General features: G+C 36.7%; 1 protein-coding gene across 1 annotated transcript in view; it reads right to left on the bottom strand.

Annotated features, from left to right (window-relative positions):
* LOC145669250 (serine protease Hayan-like) overlaps nucleotides 1-16,545 on the bottom strand; it is an 82,398-nt gene that overhangs the window by 36,183 nt on the left and 29,670 nt on the right. The window contains exon 3 of the mRNA XM_081737571.1: nucleotides 3,552-3,646. Coding sequence (XP_081593697.1) covers nucleotides 3,552-3,646 — 95 coding nt within the window. The remainder of the gene's footprint in view (nucleotides 1-3,551; nucleotides 3,647-16,545) is intronic.

The following is a 16,545-nucleotide window of genomic DNA, read 5'->3' as shown; positions in this document are numbered from 1 at the left end:
GTGATTTAACTTATATGTGTACTTAACATCTCAGTATTATCTTATTACTTGCATGTTGCATGTAAAAGGAGACAGGTTATCTTAACATCAAGTATGTCCTTAATCTTGTGAATCTGAAACCTTACCATGCGATCGTATCTCAATTCCCTTGTTATGTGTGAATCAACAGAAACCTAATAGTGTATCCATCTTAGTGATCGTGATTTTATTTCAAAAGTGATTTGTAATGTCTATAATATAATACGAAGTATCTTGAGGTAAGTTCACCCTGAACAACTAAAATATTTTACGAATTTGTTAAATTTTCTTCTTCCTATGTTGTACACAAGTGACTTTATTGTGGAACCTATGTGACACCGATTTTGCCTAAATAACCAACTCAATAATGAGACTAATGTTTCAGTCTAGTAAAATTAGGATTATCGAAATTCAAGTGTTTTCTTCTATGTTATAGACGGATATAGATATAGATAGACGGATATGTGTGTGAATGAATGATAACTCTAGTTTTAAGTGGTAAATTCTAAGGTTTAACATAAAGTAATAATCTTCATTGTCTGAGTCATGACTGAGGTCATGTAGGTCACTAATCCCTATTTTTTTAAAAATCGGAATCGGCTCTGAAAGGCAAGTCGAAACAACGGAATAAGCTGGAGATGATAACAGTTGCTTCAAAACTTTAAAAACTCCGATTTGTGGAAGATATGTGTATCACTTATTTTTTTCTTTCCTTGAGTAACTCAAACATGTGTTCCAGCTTCATGTAAAAATCAGTTTAATGGATGGAAGTTATTTAATAATCGGAAACAACAAATAAATGATTAACTTAGTACTTCACATCATCTGGAATGGATTGGGGTAACTCCAACTTCATTAGTTGTCTGGATCCAGGTCAGAGTAGTATGAAGGAACATGTGTCTTACCATGAACAGTTCAGAATCGATTCTCGAGTAATAAAATTAGAATATGAAGTAATTTTAGAACCTATTTGAGCTTCCTTACTATATTTCAATAATTATCTCGTATTTCTCCGTTTATATTTTCCTCTCTCTCTTCTCTCTTTTATCTTCTGTTTTAACCATAGACTATCCAATATTCCTTCCCCATAACCTTTCCTCTTGTATTTCACCATCTCTGACATAATATATTTCCTTCAGAAGATCTTTCTAACTCTCTTTCCTCCCTTCTATTCTCTTTCTTCTTCTCCCTCTCCTTTCTTCACCTTTCTCTTGACTTTTCTATATCTCTTTTCAATTTTTTCCTATTTTAAATTAAAACTGAAGGGAAGTCGTGAATGGGAGTTGTCGCTATAGGCGCAGTCAATAAGTTTAGTCCGTTTCCTCTTCGGATGTCCGATATTGAATAACTATCAAGGAAATACACGTAGAATATTAGATTTTGTAATTAGCTAGTTTTTTCATTGAATTGATATATTTGAGTTTCAAGATGACGACAACACAGAGTGTCTCTTCTCAATCACGACGTATTTGTTCAGTTCTCCACCGCCCAATGTCTATTGCGCTTATTTGACCTGCCCATACCAGTGATTTGCATATTAATGGGCATATATCTATATATATATATATATATATATATATATATATATATATATATATATATATATATATATATATATATATATGGAATTCGATCATACACTACTATAACGCTCGGACACAATATTGCATTTAGTTTCTTTAGATGTAACTGGACATGAATGTAGGCATATGCAAGACAAATTTAATCAAGTACTGCTCCTCTGACACAAATGTTACCCACCCTGACAGCCATCTTGGATCCACCATATTGGATTCAACTTTCGTTTTTTAAATGGGAATAGGTGGAAGAGATACATCAAATTCATGTACAATTTTCTCGAAAAGTCACTAGTGTAGTGAATTTTACCGTAGCTGAAAAAATCACAGTAAAAGCAAATACGCAAGGCTACAGACTAATATTTAAGTGTTACAGTTGTAATTCAAAAGTGTAAAGTAACAAGAAGTATAGAAAATATTCAAGCGTCAAATCATGTAGGGTGGGTTTAAGACGGACAACACTCATAGAGAACAGTATATTTGGTCCCTGGTAAACTTGCGCAAATTCATGCATATTTTGAAGCTTTTTCGTGCGTAACCCGTCTTCGAAATGGGATACCAGGGTTTTATTCTCAATTTCAGAGTCTGCTTTAAACAACCAGTCTACGTCTTGGTGCTTAGAATGAATGATTGAATAAATTACTCATTTGCTTTAGAAACGATTGAAATTTAATGCATACTTGTTGCAATTCATCATGAAAATATTATCGTATCTCTCTTTAAGTTATGCGATAAACGAAGATGGTTAACATTTTCACTATTACTTAGTATTTGTATGTGTTTCAAACTACACTTTTAAGTATGTGTGTTAATGGGTATGTAACCAATTGGTTTTTACAGAACCAATTGAAAGGTGAAACATGGTGACTCGGTGGTAGAGTAGGCCTACTCATTTCTGGATCCTGTTCTGATCCCCGTCCACGTGAGTTTGTGTTGGATAATATCGTGTCCCTGCGGTTTTCTTCGGGTTCTTCTGTTTTCTCCCACATTCTCATTTCACCAACTATTATGTAATTCAATTTCATCAATTCATCTGTCTCCTTTAGCTTACAAAGCACCACCATGGATCGTATAAGTAGAAATTCCATTTCATTTACAGAATCTATTAGGAAAATTCAACAGAAGAAATAGGTTGAGTATTGTTGACCACATCAATTGTTTTTCATGTTTTGAATAACTTGAATACTTTGAGCTGAATAAAGTATGTAAAGTTAAGTTCGCGCTGAATAAAGTACGTGTAAACAATTCTGAATGTAAAGATTATACAATTGCAAATTTTTCCTGAAATATTTGCTCGTAATATCAGATATCACTGGATGCCCCAAAGCCCAGGGACGATTTTGAGACGCCTGATGATGGGGAGTACAAAGCCAGTTTCACCTTCATTGCCGATTTGACTTTCCTGTTGTGAAGCTGCCACTGCATGAAAAGGTGGAGTTGACGTTCCGTAATATTTCCGACATCTCGCTGAAGCATCCCTATATTCACTATGGTGGAACCTTACCTTTTGCCTATTTTATATCCACATTTAAGTCAGAACATTACAGAGAATTCTGTTTCGAGCATGTTTAGGAATTATGCTACATAGTGAATCTCTTGCGCATACATTGGACATTACTAAAATTTTGCACTTTTAGCATATACAGTATATGTGTGATTTCCTTTACACTAATATAGACCACCATTTCACGGTTTCTGTTTGAAATAACGCGTGTTACATTAAGCACTTCCACGCTTTTCCGCAGAACTAGCTGTGAAAGTAGGCACTTTTCCATACAAGCGGATATGAATTTCTTTTCTTATCTTGGCGTCAGGAATCATCTTCGAAACGTTGTCGGCGTTGTTTTGAAATACCTTGTAGATAGAGAAGTACTGTATAACTGTGAAACGTGCCTAATCACTCAAACAAACTGATTTTAACTTATATTGGTTTCTCTTAATTTACATAACACTTACCATATGTGTCAGTTCTTGAATTCCAACCCTTGCTCCATTTTCAATCGCAGGATTTACAAGTACAGCACAGTCTTCTTTCATATATTCATCACAAGCTGGAATACATACAAAAAATCAATAATAATAATAACATGATAATTATCTTTTATTACATATGAACCATAACTTGAAAGGAAATAGTAAATTCGAAATATATCATTTTAGTTCAAAATTTGCCAGGACGTTTTACATAGATTTTCATGTTTAATACAACTATTTCAATATTATCTTTAGCTCTCCTGCTCTTTATATTCCGTGTTCGGTGGTGGCTCTTGAAGGATTTCACTCCAATGAAAATTTCAATTTTATTGCTACAAGTAAAGGGAAGAAAATTCACGTAATGCACTAATCTTGTGTACAGCTTTCTGAAGCTGTGTGAAGCTTTCTTCCCTTATCTTCAAGCCAGCATATTGATACTTTTACTAATGTGGCGTTCTTATAGAAACGCTAATGCCTATTGTAATGACTTACATGTTTATTCGAAAAAAAAAAATCCTGTTACGATTAGTGGAAAACTAGTAGCGCCATTAGCGGCGTTATGATGAAATATCCTGTACATGATTTGGTGTATAACAGGCGAGCGTTATAATGAAGCTATATTTCAAACTGGGAACATCAGACCTTGATAATAGATTACGTCGAATTACTGTACTAGTTCATGTTTACCTTCGGGTCTACGTTTGTGATATGGAATGGAAGTTAAATTTATAAAACACAATATAAGCATAAAAGTTAAGTGTATGGTTGTTATATTTGTGTATTCAACTCATGTGTAATTCATCCTAGTTCCATATGGTATACGTTTTTTTTTTTAAGTTATAGTTATATGTGGAAAAATTAAATGATGTGATATTTAAATTAAAATCTTCGGTGTTGTTAAGTGTGAAGCAAGTAAGTTGGCACAGTTATCATATATTACGTACTTATTTAATCTGCAGTATTGGTAAGTTGTAAAATGTACATATTATATCGCTATTGTTTAAAATATTTAATTTGTAAGATAATTGGGACCAATTTGCGTATATTTTTTTTTAAGTGATATGTAGTAACCAGCCCTTCAGGCCTTTTGTAAGGTCCTATTTGAATAAGATAACGCCAAAGTTATTGTTGGATCTACTCAATTTTGATATTTAATCATATAAATTTGTTATTAAATCACATGGATATAGTTTTTCTTTTTCCTCAATTAGAATCCACTGTGTTTTTATATTTATAAATATATTTATGTATAATAATCAATTCACTTTGCAGTCTCTACAAGAGAACGGAATTTTTCGTATTTTGCGATAGTTTATGGGGATTGATTAACCCAGTTAGAATATATATATATTCCTTATAATAGATCCATACCTGCCTTTCTTATTAATTATAAAAAAATGGAGGGAGTTTTAAACACTCCCTTTCCCAGGAACGATACCGAAGTCTGAACTTATATCGGGTAGTAGGTACGTTACACTATGTCCAACTACTAATACGAATTTTGACGTGTAATATCTGATAATAATTAGGCTTCGGATTTTTTTAAGTTCCCAAAAATTCAAATAAGAATTTTAAAAAGTGTATTTTAGAACTTTACAGGTTTTCAAACATCTAGTTTCGGATTTTACGGTTTACAGTACAAAAAACGACATAACACCTCTCTTTTCACAAGCGTTCACAGTCCATAGGATTACTGGAAGGAAGAACACTCCGAAAAGAAACTTCAATTCATTTAAATTGTGTATTCTTCTATAGGACTTTTGAAGTGTGTCACAACATTAGAAGGAACACTTGCCACTCTTCTGCTCGTGAAAGTTCTTGATTCTTTGCCAACGTTATATTTTATATTTATTCAGTAATAAGTTACAAACAATAGTTATACATTTACTCATATCTTTCTCCTATAACTGGTACGAAGTTTCGGGTTTAACAGAGTTTCGTCTTATTCATGGTTAGCTTTCATTTTCAATTGAGATATATTATCAACATTAATACTTTACTGGAAACCCTTTTAAGAACATCCTACATATATAGTCTAATTGGAATAAAATTGATCTTAGTATGAAGGCTGCAAACTTAGAAAGCAGGTCTACCTTAGAGCGTTTACGAACCTTGGAGGCGACTGCCCGTAGTGTCCGTAGATGGTATGCTCCCAATAGTTTGAGGTAATTTAACAACACGACGAGTATACTTATGTATGTGAATACACTATGTGTGGATTAGAGTCTGTATCTGCAACACCAGATCGATGATACCAAAAAACGTATTTTGTGCGATTGAGTTTGCAATTGTTGAGCATGGCAGTATAGACGGTTGCGAGAGGTTGAGCGGCCGTTCTGTAGAATAGAGGTTCGTATGGTCAATCGTGGTATACATGACGGGCAATAGAGAGTTGTCAAAGGAGGATACTTACAGCGTCTTCGGAGAAAACCAGAACAGAAAAATCTTAAGACGGTCCTACTACAAGATGGCGACCACCAATACAGACAACCATCGTACCTCCCTATTGTAAGCCCACGAACACCAGACAATCGATTATCGGAATCATGTCTACATTCCTCTCAGTTAAGCCCCTCCTGCCACTACCGAACTTGTACAGCATTCCGGGTCTCTTGGTAAGGAGGAGCAGATAGAACCAACTGGAAATGTGGTAAATCGTAGTCCCGTATGGCCTGGTACCAAGACTGCTACCAACACCGAAACTACCACATGACAGTAGTTGGCAAATCAAGTTAACAATCTACTGGCGGAGATGACGCTTCGGCTATCCACCGGAATGGGGTATTAACTCGTGCCTTTTGATCCGGGAGAGTACGTGGCATCTCGTCACAATCTCATCGAGGTAGGTAGTGAGAACTGCCGCCCCTACTAGTGGAGGTGAAATTGAGGCCAGCCTTCGAAATGGGGAACTTGGGTCCGGGAGATAAGGCGGTGAGGAAGAGGGATTGTGGGAGCGAACTGGAGGATATACAGGAAGATCCCGCACAGGATGATGTAGGTACTGTCCTCGAAGAGCGTTTCATGTGGGCACTTGGGTCCGGGATGGGATACCCAATACCCTAGCGCACACTCGTACTTCAGAAGTGCTGAGGTAGTGATGACTATACCTGGCAAATAGAATTCAAGACCCCGCCAGAGGAGCCGCCGCTCCCAAATGGCCATTATCTTTAAAGGGAAACAGTCTACACCAACCATTGGGTTGGTAATGTACTATGTACCTCTATCGTAATTAGAGGAAGTTTCGTATTAGTTGAACGACTCTACCGAAGGAGGGTGTGGTGGTCCTTCCTAATGGTGGTGTACACGTAGCATTGGATTTAGAATGTAGTTTAGGTACGACGTGTACGTCGTATCTAAACACGTAAAGAAAGGCAGTCTTGTATTTCTTCGGCGAGCCTACCAGGGGAGTATGCCACTACTCCCAAATGAATATATCTGTCTTAAGAAGACGGTCTGCATCAGTAATTAGCTCTGTTAATGTACGGTGTACCCAGGGGTGTAGCCAGCAGGTTTATGTAGGAGGGGCCCGTCGTTTTTGAGGGGGGGCCAGCTACAAAGCCAAAATAAATTATGTTGCAGCTAGTGTTTTTGAGGCATGAAAAATCGGCAAATTTTAGTTTCTAGCTTATTATTATTATTATTATTATTATTATTATTATTATTATTATTATTATTATTATTATTATTATTATTATTATTATTTGCTTTTTCGCATAAATTATATTCCAAGTAGTTTTTATTATGTTTAACCAATAACTACTGTCCCGGACCAAATACCTTACCGGACCCGGAATATACCTTTGTGCATAACTAGTTTAGTTTAAGCCCTTGTACACAGAACCTATCTACATAAGGCTGATTTTCTTTGAAATTTCACTTATTTTCTTTAAGATTTCCTGACAAAAATAATCATTTATTATTTGTTACTAAAAGAAACAATTATTTTATTAACATCTATGTCTTATTTCCTGTTCTAGGGGCCGTCCATATATTACGTAACGCTATTTTTGACCAATTTTTACCCCCTCTCTCCTGCTTGTCACACTTCGTAACGCAAGGCCGAACTCCTTCCCTTTGTTACGTAACACTCTTTGATCTTTGTTTTTTCATTATTTTGATTATTTTACAATACAATAAAAAATCTAATTTTAATTGGTAGAACTTTTTATTACAAAATGTTTATATTATTGTGAATATATTTATAGCGTTTTTCGCCAACAAATCAAAGTATTAGAAAATGGTAGACTCGTAATAATCTTTTATCCCCATAAGGATGTTTAATTAACCAATCATAATTCTTCAAAACTCCCCAAGGAGATCACACCCATCATTTTAGGTCACTGGTGATTGGCAAGGAGAAAGTACTGCGGAAGATGCAGTTAAAACAGGATTTAAAGAAATAACATCGACCTCTTTTTCCGAGATACAGGGTGCTTCGTGAATTTGAAGTTCGCCAGTGTTAACGATGTAGAGTTCTGTTCCTCTTCGACCACAGATTCGAAGTGGCTGCACCGTGAAGGGGCACGGACATCTCGTTTATAAACAAGCTTTCGAGCATCTTCTTTGGACTCCGGACTTCAGTTTACCACTATACAAATTCTTTTTTTCCTAAATTAGTGCGAGAATGGGAATAAACTCGATTTCTTCAGAAATATTTAAATCCAAAAATAATAATAAAAAAGTAGTACGACATTAATATCTGACGAATTAGGTTTTTAATATCTTAAGGTCTGCAAATCGTGCATTGTTCCGTCAAAAAATATTTCAAGAAAAAAAAGTTTCTTCTGTTTCACATACAAAACTTCGAAGAAAAGAGTGGATAATGATTCGAATCAGAAGTTTTAAATAATATTCTCAGAAATAGCGATACAAGTGGCAACGCAAAGGAATATTAAAGCGGTGGTTACGATCACTAACAACTAATTTCAGAAAAGCGTGTGACGTAAATGCAATGCTGTGATAGCCGCAAAACTGAGTTTTATTGTATTGTGATACACACAGGGTTCTTCACCAGTCATGCTGGTGTCTAGTGCGTCTTCGAATAACTTCTGTGTGATTCAATTTATATAGGCTATAGTTCGCAACTTTCCGAAATAATGTAATTATTTATTTATCTATCTATATATCTATATATACAGGGTGAACGGTAACTACGTGGACGGACTTGGACGGGTGATAGTACATCTTAAAAAAGTCAAAAAAGGTCCGAGTGAACATGGGGGAAATTCCGTCCCATTTAGCAATGACAGAGTGTTGAAAGCATGGGAACATGAACTTCAGAGGCCAACAGCTTAAAACAGTAGGATCGTGGAGAGTGCGGTTAAAAACGCCACTCAGAAAGTCATACCTACTCTATTGAAAAATGCATATTTGAAAACGCAGCTACGTGTGCGCACGGGATTAACAATGTGTGACACTTCTTTCCTTTACAGAATGTCCGGGAATCCCTCCGTTCCTTTGGGGAATTGCGTACGCACGCATAGCTGCGTTTCCGAACAGAAAAAAAAAACAAATTGTTGAAACGTTTGCTTTCAAAGTGTCAAACTGTTTTACCGTAAATTATTAATGATATGTAAACTTTGTTATTTTCAAGTGACTGAAATGAGGTAATCTTACAATGATGTTTTAAAAGCTGGTCATTTGGGGGGGCAGGAAGTCATTTGGGGGGGCCGGGCCCCGATGGGCCCCCCCATGGCTACACCCCTGGGTGTACCTCTCCCGAAATTAGAGGAAGCCTCGTATTACTTGGACGATCCTACTTTTTAGGGGAATGTCAGATTTCTACCTGCACGGGGACTGAACAGCGACTGGGGAAAAGTGCCAACCCCAGGTATCTGGGTAACGGTTCCTGATCCCAGTGGAAGGGAGGAAGCTCTGTGGGACAAGAACTAGCATCAAACTTAAATGGTGACTTAACACGAACCATTGGATCCAGGATGAGATACGGCAATATCTCGACCTGTGCGTGGTACCTCTAGGTGCGAAGTCGGTTGACATTGAACGAATAGAGGTAGGCAGGGCTGGATTGAACAAGTCCCCTTGGACATGCCAGAAGCTCCTGGATTGGGTTAGACTCTGCTGGGCTTGGTCATACAGTGAGATTCGGTAGCTCATGAGAGCTTATCCGAGGAATCTGAGTAACAGAGAGGAAAGGTCGAGTAAATCAGCGACGAAATATTCCTTCATGTTACATCCATTTGTATACTTGCTTAATCATGTACTTTTTTTGTTTGCGTGAGGGCTTGCAGATCATTCGTTTCCACCAGGAAATTCCGATCATGCGTGTGTTTCGGGGAATCCCCGATTATGCGTGTACCTGATGGCAGAACCCTGGCAGTAAAGAGAGCTGGCAGTGTGTTATTAATACAACTGATATGTTTCTATTCCAACAATTTCTTCATTGCTTATCGTGACCACGGTGATCTGTCAAGGTCACAGATCCTGGGGGGCCGGGGGCAGCCCCCTCAAATTTCATGTGGACCCCGCATTGTATTTATAAATATACAATATTTTGCACAATTTGAATTCAGTTTGTCTTAAAACCCTCATATATACCTTCTACATCTGAATGGATCCCAAAAGTTACAGAGAAATCGGCGCCATAGATTCTATAGAATCCACACGCAGTAGTATTGGCGGGAGTACACTACGGATTCCAACTGAGCTCAGGCGTTAGTACATCGGATTAACATTCAGAAGACGATGTTCGATTCCCGCCCTACCCGTCCCGACTGTTTTTTTTGTAAGTTTATTACTCAGTTACATCCGACCAGAGTTGGCGTGGGTCAATGAAAACTTGACCCACGACCCACTGACCCACCACCAACCGTGACCCACGACCCACTGTGACCCACCACCCTCCGTGACCCACTCTGACCTACCACCCACCATGAACCACTCTCATCCATTGTGACCTATTCTGACTCACCAAAATCCATCGTCATCAACTCTGAACACGATCCACGGCCTCTTCTGTACTGACTAAAGAGTTTACACTTGTAATAAAACAAGACTGTGAAATTGTCACTAATCGGAGTTTGAATTTCTAGTCAATCGCTCAATAATGGTGAATCTGACCTTTACGATATTAAATGGTAAAGTGTTTATCAGTGAGGAAATTAAAGCACTTCGAGGCGGGGGAAAATTAGTGTGTGCCTAAAATATACTTGTACTAAGAGAGTATTCTTGCAAGTGTTAATTTCTGAACGCTTTCCAAAAGAAACTTCTATTCACAGGAAAATACCCCTGTACAATATGGAAAAGGTTATGGTTTCTCAGTTCACAGTATTTTTCTCACAAAAGACTTGGAAAATCAGTTTTTCATAGTGTACAAAGGTGCTCGAGTACTCTCTGAGAGAGCATCTCCATAAAGTATGCTCATAATTGTAATTTGTGTAATCATTAAAACGCCACGCTAAATTTAAGTTACCACCTTAAAACCAATCTGAAATCGGGTTTATTTCCTGTTGGTCTCCAGAACTTTTTCGTGGTAAATTATCCGCAGCGGAATGATGTGCATCCTTCAGCCAAGAAATAACTACAGTAGCTCATCTACTTTGAGCTTGTCTAGCGGTGAGCCATTAACATTGATGAACAACAAGTTAGACAATGTTCGAGCACTTAGTCTATTTCTAATATCAGTCATCTGTAAATTCATAAGGGAAAATCCCTGTTCGCACTCTGTCGTGGAAATTGATAATACTTCTACCCGATTCTGCAACTCCTCATCGACAATCTGCTTGTTAGACTTAAGTCTGATAACGATTTTTCTTGATCAGTTTTGAAATACTCAGCAAGAAGTATCATCTCTCTATTACCATACAACATATTTTCCATATCGACCATGTCAGTTGGAAATGTCGACCCATGTAGAACAGAAACTTCATCTACTACGCCTTTGATAGGGAATCTTGTGAATAAATTATCAATTAAAGCCTGATAAACTGATGATCTCTTATTTGTTCATAAATTTAATTTTTGTAATTACACATGAAGGTTTGATACCATTACCAAGTTCCCTCCCCCGTCTAGAAAGTGAAAGCGAACGAGGTTTCTGGAAAGTATTCAGAGGTGAATGGGAATTTCCTTCCTTCTTCAACTTCAATTACCACACTGCTGTTTGTCATGTGCCAAATTACGATGAATTTCAATTAAATCATCATAGTATAATTATTTCCTTGTTGAATTATCAATACTTTTCAGTGGAAAAAAGGATGAAATTTCAAAGTAAGTAGACCAACGTAAAGGGAAAAAAGTGTAAAATTTTCCATACAATTATGCGTACAATCCAAACTTAAAATTTCCGTGTAATTAAGCTTACAGTACAAATTTTATGCCTATTTTTCTCACAACTTTATGGGTTGATTGCCCTGTGCTGTGAGCGCTCCATATAATAAACATAAGCTTCAGCAATTATTATAGCAGAAAGCAATGGATATATGGAGCCAAGCACTGTATTTTTTGTTTCTGATTTTTTTCTTAAATAACATCGATCTTTTTCGATCATTTTTACAAACCAACTAACTACCAATTTTCCATATATAGAAAGTCCCCCCCCCCCCCACATAAAGGAGAATTTTAATAAAAGCTAGAACACATTCTGTTTATTTTTAATAAAGAGTTAATACACTGAATTTCAGCTCCGTAAGTTTAATGGCTTGCGAGATACTCATTTTTTTTCGCACAAGTTCGGATCCTCACTACCTCCTTAGGATATTATGAATTTTCCGGAAAAACGGAAACGGAAAATTTTCCTGAAAAACGGAAACGAAAAATTTTCCGGAAAAACGGAAGACGGAAAATTTTCCGGAAAATCGGAAAACGGAAAACTCTTTTTCCGGAAATGGCCATCCCTAGTGTATAGGAAGTGTCAGCGTTAAGGGAAAAATATTGACGGTGCACCTTGTGCACGGGGACAGGACGTCCAAGATTGAGGAAAAATGGGCTGCTTGTCTCTGTTGACGGTACCGGCCCATCAAATAGACCGAGAGACCGCGGGCACGACCTCTATGAGTGCGATAAATCATGATCATTTACATCATTTACTAGATCCTAATTCCTCTCGGCTGTGAGAGTAATTTCCTTTTGAGACACAGTGACAAAGATGTAAGTAGTAAATGGTAAGTGGAAAAATCCAACATGTTTTTACATTCCCCATGTATGACGATGTCTAGCATATTGTCTTGGAATGCAAGAAGCTAAACTTCTGTTAGCCTGTTGTGTTTACTCACAAGAGTATAATTAGCGCGTCGTACATTCATGAGGTGGTCAAATAGGATACGAAGTGTTTTGCGTCGTCTCCTCTGGTCTGTGAGCTGTTCTATCTAGTCCGTGTGGGAATGGTGGCAGATTCCAACAACAATCATCGCTCAGATATATCAATATGTATTGCTGGCGTGGGTACCACGCCTAAATAGACATTCATTACCTGTGGGACTAGTTGTATACCCGAATAAGTCTTTATATAGATGCTCGGAGTGTTTACACTATATATATATAAGTGTGAAATGTGACTACATTCCTATATAGACACGACTATATGTTCAGCGGTTGTATATCGTGTGCTGAGTAATGTTTCCTATAAGAGATTGTACTTTGTGTGTGTGTGTATGTGCGTGTGTACTGTTTGCTTCCAAGAACCAGTTTAGCTGATAACCAGTTTTTCGCTAAATATTTAAGTACAATAGTCCCGAATAGAGATAATCTGAATATTACGAAGACTAGATGGGTAAGGGCTTTGAGCGAAATGACAGAACATCAGCCCTCAATGAAGAAAAAATGCAAGTTGTATCAGCCAATATGCAACGTCATCCCGACAAGTAAGTAGATGTTACGTATTGTTTTATCAGTGCATGATAGGTGCATATTTACTTTTCGAACGCAGTGTATCTTGCCGCGAATTCCTGGTGGCTATATGGTTAGAGCAGTGTAGTTATTGAAGCGGAGAAAGGGGGAAATTCCCAAGCACCTCTGAATACTTCTCCAGCACGTCGTTCCCTTTGTGCTTTCAAGAGGGGGAACTTGGTAATGACATCAAACCTTCATGTGTAATTACAAAAATTAAATTTATAAACAAATAAGAAATAATCAGTTTTTTTTAACTTACTACTAAGGCATCTGTACCGAAATGGGATCTACTCCGAGAGGACAAAGCTTTAATACAGTGAGTTATCCGAAACGGTGAAAAGTAACATCTGAACAGTGAACAGGTTTAGGAGTGTTGGAGTGTCTCAGGTTTAGTTCTGTTGAAAACTAATTTTACTGCTAACAATGGATATAAGACAGTTTTTCAAGCTCAAAGTAGATCATGATGAAAACTGAAAAAAATCTAGCAAACTTGAAGAAAATCATGACTAGGAATTCTCTAAAAATACGCCAGAAGTTCCATGTAATTCGATAGCAACCAGTGATGTTCTCGTACCAGAAATATGTAGCACGACGCAATTCAAAGACTGGTAAACGAAACGAAAATGCTTAAGTACAATTGAGGGTGCAGTTTTACTATACGGATCCACTGATTGTAAAATGTACGGAAAAAGTTGGGGAAGTCTTTAATTTGTCAATTTTATGTCGAGAACGGAACTCAACGAACCCCTGCGGGGCTTCTAACCTATTCCTACTGCTACTGCTACTCCTCCTCCTACTACTACTACTATTACTGCTACTACTTATACCATGGATCCGTATAGTAAAACTGCACGAGAATCTTTTTCTCATGTGTTTTACATGACCTCCACTGCTTGCACCATCTGTACATACGGCAATTAATCTTTCCTTTAGAACGCATTTTGTTAATCCAAAATCTTCCAACGTTGTAAGCAACGTTTTTGCTATTTCTTCTCCTGATGTTGAACTTAATTCTACCAAATTAAGTGGCACACTGTAAGGAGTGGAACTGTACAAGTAACGAAAGTACATTATGGCTGCCTCAACGCCAATGATTGTGTACAATGTTACACTTCTTTTCACTTTTTTTTTTTTTTTAAGATACAAATTCGTGTCGGACGCAAAAGCACAAACTACTTCGAATGCTTAAAAACTAATACAATATTTGTTGTAATTTATCACAAACATTTCACAAACTATACATTCATCTGTAATTACCTTATGGGAGATTATGTGCATTTCAGGTTCTTCTCTTATTTCTATATTTCCGCGTAAATACGCATCTCAGCGGTAAGTGCACACAATATTTCCATTACTTATAAACTACACTATTAAAATATTATTAGAAATTTCTTCTGTAAATATTATAAATCTATGGATTCGTATAATGAAACTGCACGAGGATTCTGTTGTAACATTGCACGGCATGAGCCACAAACTTGAACTAACAGTACATGGCACAATAACACTTATTTCTGAAGTTTCTCATTTACAAACTAATTGAGTGTCTATATTCTTTCTACACCATATCAGCAAAGAACTTAAGTGAATTGAAAGAACTTAGTAAGCAATCACTCTTAGAAACATTCAAATTAGGGAAAGTATTTCGCATAAGGTGGATATGTTCCACTCATAAAAATCTGAAGACTCTGTGGTCAAGTTATGAAGCATTGTGTCTTGATGTGGAAACCTGTATGTATGAATCGAGTTCTGAAAGAGCCACAGATCACATAGCCTAACATAAGAGCTAAGTGCAAAGGTATGTGAAACAAAGTGAAAGTTATTGTTTTGTTTTCGAGTTGCTGTTGAGGCTATTTTATTGTTTTGCACAGTTCTTACAGCCTCATTCTTCTAGTGTGCTGGTAGCAAAATCACATTTTGTCACTATGATTACATTTTCTCATACCTTAAAGTCTTGAAAGACAGAAATGTTATGAAATTATCAGAATTTAAAGGTTCTTTGAATGAATCAAGTACATTAAAGGAGCGAGTAATTGTAGTCCCTTCAAGCAATATATTGTGCATCGAAAATTCTAAAAGGGAAATATTTTATCAGGCTTTAATTGATAATTTATGCGCAAGAATTCCTACCGAAGATGTGTAGATCAAGTTTATGTTCTCCATGAATCGACAAAGCTAACTGACACTATGGAAAAGATGCTGTATGGTGATAGAGAGATGATACTTCTTCCTGACTGAGAAACTGACCGAGAAAAATCGTTATCAGACTTCCGGAATTATGAGTCTAACAAGCAAATTGTTGGTAAGGAGTTGCAGAAACTTCTACGTCGGGAAGAAATATTTCCAATTTCCACAGCAGAGTGCGAACAGGGATTTTTCCTTATGAATTTATAAGGACTGATATTAGAAATAGACTAAGTGCTGGAACATAATCTAACTTGTTGTCCATCAATGTTAAAGGCCCACTGTTAGAAAAGCTCAAAGTAGACGAGCCAGTTATTTATTGGTTGAAAGATGGACATTATTCCGCTACGGATGATTTACTACGAAAAAGTTCTGGAAGCCAACAGGAAATAAACTCGATTTCAGATTTGTTTTAAGGCTACAAATTACGAGTTACGGAAAATGTATACTTGTATTACTAATTGCTTATTTGTGTTATTTAACTTTCTTCCTAATTTTTAACAAGTATGTGTTCTATGTTTTGTGTATAATATTGCTTCTTTAAACTAGAAGGTAAATACTTTGAATAAATATTTATAATAATTGCAGTTATGCATATTTGTAACGTAAATTTAACGTGGTGTTTTAGTGATTACACAAATCACAATTATGAGTAAACTTTATGAGGAGACTCTCACAGAGGTAAGTAAACACCTTTATACGCTATGTGCATTAGAAAAACTGATTTTTTAAGTCTTTTGTGAGAAAAATACTGTGAATTGAGACATCATAACCTTTTCCATATTGTACAGGGGTATTTTCCTGTGAGTAAAAGTTTCTTGGAATGCACTGAGAAATTAACACTTAGCCTGCAAGAGTACTCTCCTAGTACAAGTATATTTTAAGCACATACTAAATTTTCCCCCACCTCAAAGTGCTTCAATTTTCACATTGGGATAGAGGACGC

Source organism: Thermobia domestica, chromosome 13 (genome assembly GCF_964235325.1).
Source record: "Thermobia domestica chromosome 13, izTheDome1.hap1.1, whole genome shotgun sequence".
In the NCBI taxonomy this organism is placed as follows: domain Eukaryota; kingdom Metazoa; phylum Arthropoda; class Insecta; order Zygentoma; family Lepismatidae; genus Thermobia; species Thermobia domestica.
The sequence above is the reverse complement of the archived record's forward strand: the minus strand, read 5'-3'. Positions and strand labels throughout refer to the sequence as shown.